This window comes from Mus caroli, chromosome 8, assembly GCF_900094665.2.
Source record: "Mus caroli chromosome 8, CAROLI_EIJ_v1.1, whole genome shotgun sequence".
NCBI lineage: Eukaryota > Metazoa > Chordata > Mammalia > Rodentia > Muridae > Mus > Mus caroli.
In genome coordinates, this window is record NC_034577.1 from 96,253,178 (window position 1) to 96,258,792 (window position 5,615).

Below are 5,615 nucleotides of genomic sequence, written 5' to 3' on the forward strand. Positions count from 1 at the left end.
GCTTTGTGAGACTGAACCTGCCAACAAGTCTTTGTGTATTTTGGATGGTCTCTCGGATCAAGTTTCTCAGTCAAAGGACACAGGCAAATTTCAGGTTCTTGCTTCATGCCGTCCAATTTGAGGAGACACTGGGTCATGACCATACTTGCTATCAGATGAGATACCGTGAGGGTGCGGTAGGGAGGAGATGCTTCCACTGCCTCTGAGATCCAAGTCATGGCAGGTGACCCACGTCAGCACATGGCATTTGCTAGAAAATCGTCTGGGAGTGTGGGCATAATTCCCAGGCCCCTTGGCCATCTAAGGCTGGAAAGGGCATGAGAAGATTGCACTGGGGAGGAAGTGGGAGATGGTGCCTCGCTGTGCATCCCTCTTCTTCCCCCTCCCCCAGCACTCTGTGTGTGTGTGTGTGTGTGTTGTGTGTACATGTATGTGCATGTTTACTTAAGTGTGTGTGAGCATGTGCCATGGTGCATACTTAGAGGTCAGAGGACAAGCTCAGGTGTCAGTCAGTCTTCACCTTAAACCTGGTTTCGCCGGGCGTGGTGGCGCACGCCTTTAATCCCAGCACTCGGGAGGCAGAGGCAGGCGGATTTCTGAGTTCGAGGCCAGCCTGGTCTACAGAGTGAGTTCCAGGACAGCCAAGGCTACACAGAGAAACCCTGCCTCGAAAAACCAAAAAAAAAAAAAAAAAAACCTGGTTTCAGAGGGGCTCTTCATGCTGGCTTCTGCTGCTGCAGACACTTTCTGAGCTGGTTCCTAAGCTACCCAGATTCTCCTGTTTCTGCCTCCCATCTCACTGTAGAAGCACTGGGAGTGCAGACCCGTGCTACCGCGCCCAGAAATACACGGATTCTAAGAACTTAAACTCAGATCCCCAAGCTTGTGTGGCAAGTACTTTACCTACTGAATCATCTCTCTGGGCTTCCCATAGGAATCATTCTTAAAGGAGTATAGGACAGAACAATATTGCCCATTATGGAGGGGCTTGTCCAGCCCAGAGCCTGATGCCAGCAAACAGGGTGCTGCAGTCTAACACTGTGAATGGCGGGCAGACTATAAGGAGATTGGTTATACCCAACATACCAGATGGTTCCCATGTTGACCTTGCAGGCAATAACCCACCTTGAGCCTGTCTGAGGCCTGCCTTAGAGGAGTATGGAGCCCAATCAATGACGATTGGGCAGTGAACGTCGTATTCCTGAGGAGAGAGGAAAAGCCACAAGAATGGGTAAGGATTTCAATAAAGGACATTTCTGAGAACTCAGTGAATGGGCCTTGGAGAAAATGGTATATATCAATCACGTGTCAGATCTACAGAGCTGGAGACTATAAGTCAGTAAGAAAGACATGCCCTTACCTTTCACCCTCCCAGCACAGAAACCCCTAGATACCCATTTCCTAAAGGTATGCCAAGACTCCAGGACTCCCGCCTGATGTGTTAATAAAGATGGACCCATCTCTTCCCACCCAGCCCCACACTTGCTACTATAAACATCAGGCTCCATCCCCCTTTTCTGGCCGATTCCACAAAGGTCAACCTTTATTCCAGGGGGAACCTTTCCTCACTCACTACCCTGGTCTCACTAAGTGAACCTTCTCATGGTTGCCTTTAGTTCTAGACTCCAGTAGGAATGTGAGACTGGCCATACTCGCCACACTGACTTCCTGTTCCTGACACAGTCTTACCCTCTATGATGATCCTGTCTGAGAAACCTGTGCAGAGGAGCACCTACAAGAATCTGCACAAAGCAAAGGCAATCAGAGAACCCAGGGCTCTTCAGTCCAGGAAGAGCATGTCTGAGGGCTCCAGTCTTGGCTCCTACTCAATGGGTGAAGCTTGACTCGTACCTTCAAGCTGTTGCCAAATGAGCAAACTGGGCAGGGATTGCAGGCAAGCCAGTTTGGTTGAAGAGCCAAACCATACAGTGTGACCTGTCACCCCAAGGAGGAGGGACAAGGCTCCACAGCTGGCGAGAAGCTGGTCGTAACTCCTCCAGCCCCAGCCTCTGATGATGGGAATCAAGAAGATAAAGGCAGAACTGTCTGGTGCTTCCACACTGTGCTCAGAGCTCCCTTCTGACTCCAGAAGTGTGGGCATCACTGCAGCCCATGGCAGAAGCTGGCTGGAACATGAAGTGGATTCTGGGCTTGAGCCTCACCCTGTGCCTGGTAGTCCAGACAGCCTTAGGTAAGATAGTCACCTCTACTGGGGATCCCAGTCCTGGCTCAGCCACTTCTACACAGTGGGGCTTAGACAAGATCTAGGCAGATGGAGGGCAATATTTCAAAGCTCTTGTGTGCTAGATCTGAGCAAGTCACTTGTCCTCTGTGAGCCCCAAGACTGCTCTGCAAAGTGAGGACTGTGTCTCCTACCTCCTGGGATCAGCGAGGGACCTGAGAAGATGACTTGCCCCTGTCCCTCCTTCTGGCCTTTCCCCACTCCTTCCTGCCTTTTTTCTCCTAAGCAGATGTCCCACTTCCGCCTCCCTGTGCCATATATGGGCTCTATCTGTGCCTTTCTCCCCAGCATCCTTCTTTCTAAAATGAGTGTTATCCTCTGAACTGTGAAAACAACATAACACGTTAACAACTGTTTATTGAGGTATTCACTATACATACAACAAGATGCACATATCTGAAGATATAGATGATGTGACCACCATTCTGACAAAAATCTAGAATATTGCCAGGATTCTATGTGCCATTTCCCAGTCAACACCTCCAAAGTGACCACTCACTGTTCTGACCTCTATTGCAAATTTATTTTGCCTAAAAAATTACATCAGTTTTTTTCTTCTGTTTTAGTTCTTCTTCTTCTTCTTCTTCTTCTTCTTCTTCTTCTTCTTCTTCTTCTTCTTCTTCTTGTTTTAGAGCTTTGATAAAAACTGCTTTTTAGCATTTTGTGATATTACCTTCTTGTATATTTACACATAACTGTGGTATTAGCATGTGCACAATTTTAGTTTTAAGACGTTTTTATTCTTCTTTATACTTCTTGCCGGGCAGTGGTGGCACATGCCTGTAATCCTAGCACTTGGGAGGCAGAGGCAGGCAGATTTCTGAGTTCGAGGCCAGCCTGGTCTACAGAGTGAGTTCCAGGACAGCCAGGACTGCACAGAGAAACCCTATCTCAAAAAAAAACAAAAACAACAACAAAAAAATTATACTTCTTGAGTGTGTATGTGCATGAGTTCGTGTACACTTGTGTACGTGTGTGCTTGTGTGTGTGCATGTGTGTGTGTTCTTACTTGTGCATGCCACAGCACATTTGTGGAGGTTGGAAGACAAATTACAAAAGTCCATTTTTGCCCTCTACTGAGTGGATCCCAGAAGTCAAACTCAAATCATCAGGCTTAGCACCACACACCCTTGTCCTCTGAACCATCCTGGACAAACTGTAGCTGGCCCTACAGTTTTGTTGTTGTTGTTGCTGTTTTTTTTTTTTAATATGTGTTGGTATTTTGCCTGTATGTGTATCTAAAGGATGTCAGATCTCCTGGAACTGGAGTTCCAGACAGTTGTGAGCTGCCATGTGGATCCTGGCAATTGAACTCAGGACCTCTGGAAGAGCCGTCAATGCTCTTAATGGCTGAGCCATCTCTCTAGCTCCCTGCCCTACAGTTTTATACTCTGCTTATTTTTTCCACTTAAATTCTTATGGAAAGTAGTTTATAGCTTAAGTTTTTATTTACTTTACTTAGTTCCTAGATCTGAATGAGGCTCCAGCATCCACTGGAGTTCAGATCAACTTTTGCTTTAATCAAGGAGTGCATCAGTTGCTGGGTATGTTCCAGATCCTGATCACAATGGGATGTGTGTAACTAGCATCACACAGAATTGTACAGGTAATAATATATGAGTATCTTGCTGTGTGCATGGCTTATACCTCAATAAACTATAGCTAATGTGCTATGTTTTCACAGTTCAAAGAATACTGATTTTTTTTCCTAAAGAAATGCATTCTGTTTCAAAGTGAAGTCACTAAATCAAAGCACGTGAATATTTTATAACTCCCTATATGTTTTGCCAAGTTGTTTTTCCAAGGCATTGCGTTAATTTGTCCTCCACCCATGCTATATGTGAATGTCCTTTTCACTGTGTCATCTCCAGAACTGGGTGCTGTCATTCATTAACCTTTCAGGTGCCATCTGTAATTCTAGGCCTTGATAGTACTTTATGGACCCTAGTAAGGTATGGATACTAGTATTGGTGATTTTAAAGAATTTTTAGGGGGCCGAAGAGATGGATCAGTGGTTAAGAGCACTGACTGTCCTTCCAAAGGTCTTGAGTTCAAATCCCCACAACTACACAGTGGCTCACAACCATCTGTAATGAGATCTGATGCCCTCTTTTGGTGTGTCTGAAGACTGCTACAGTGTACTTAGATATAATAATAAATAAAATCTTTATAATAAAAAGAATTTTTAGTTAAAAAATTTAATCGTGTGTGTGTGTGTGTGTGTGTGTGTTCAAGAGTATGGGTGTTTCCACAGAGGCCAGAGGCACCTCATCTCTTGGAGTTATGCTTAAAGGTGATTATCAGCCACGTTGAATAGATGCTGGGAACAGAACTCAGGTCCCTCTGCAAGAATGATGAGTGTTCTTAATCACTGAGCCATCTCTCCAGCCCCAGTAATATTGATTTTTATTTTGTATGGCTGTGAGTTTTTTATTTTTATTTTTTCCCCAGACAAGGGCTTACTATCTAGCCTAGTGTAAAGTTTGTGTGTTTGTGTCTGTGTGTGTGTGAGAGAGAGAAAGAGAGAGAGAGAGAGACAGAGACAGAGACAGAGACAGACAGACAGACAGACAGACAGACAGACAGAGTAAGAGAGAGAAAATGAGGGGGGAGCATACTCGTATATGTAAATGCAGGCTCAGAGAACAATCTTGAGTTCTCACCATACCCCTTGTTTGACACAGGGTCTCTTTGTTGCTTCCCATCCCTGGCTGGGTATGCCAGTCTAGCTGGCCCAAGAGATTGCAACGACTCTCCTCTTTCCACTGCCCGAATCCCTGTAAGAGCAGAGTGATTAGACACTTACGCCATGCATTCAGCTTCTATGTGGGCTCTAAAGAATAAAACCCAGGTCCTCACTCTCGCACAGAAAATGTTTCTATCCACTGAACCATCTCCCCAGCCTTGAACTCCCAGCCTTGAACTAGTGATCCCCCTTCCTCTGCACGCCAAGTGCTGGATTACAGGTGTGCCACCACAGCTGGTTTAGAATATTGTTTTCATACGTGCTTCTGAGCTCCCTCTGGGTAACAGAGCCGACATTGGACTCGCCATGCCACTCCTCAGCAACGGTTTAGAACTCTTTCACATGGTTGTGACTGACTCCCTGGAGTCAACTAACTCCATGATTTACACCAGTCACGAGACATTCTATGTGTGATGTAAGCCTCTGAGCTTATTTCTGTCTGTAGAAGAATTTGTAGGAGATGGTACACACCTATAAGCCCAGCGCTTATGAGCCTGAGACAGGAGGATCACAAGGGTTGTTTCATGTGTGCATGCAATGTGTGTGTGTGGTGAGCACATGAATACAGGTCCACCCATGCAAGCGGAAGCCAGCAGACAGTGTTAGATGCAATGTGTGTGTGTGGTG

The 5,615-nt window shown here is 45.8% G+C and overlaps 1 protein-coding gene across 1 annotated transcript in view; it reads left to right on the plus strand.

Moving 5' to 3' along the window:
- The first annotated feature begins 1,960 nt into the window (after positions 1–1,960).
- Ces4a (carboxylesterase 4A) overlaps positions 1,961–5,615 on the plus strand; it is a 28,046-nt gene continuing 24,391 nt past the window's right edge. Inside the window, exon 1 of the mRNA XM_021170645.1 lies at positions 1,961–2,191. Coding sequence (XP_021026304.1) covers positions 2,113–2,191 — 79 coding nt within the window. The 5' untranslated portion in view covers positions 1,961–2,112. The remainder of the gene's footprint in view (positions 2,192–5,615) is intronic.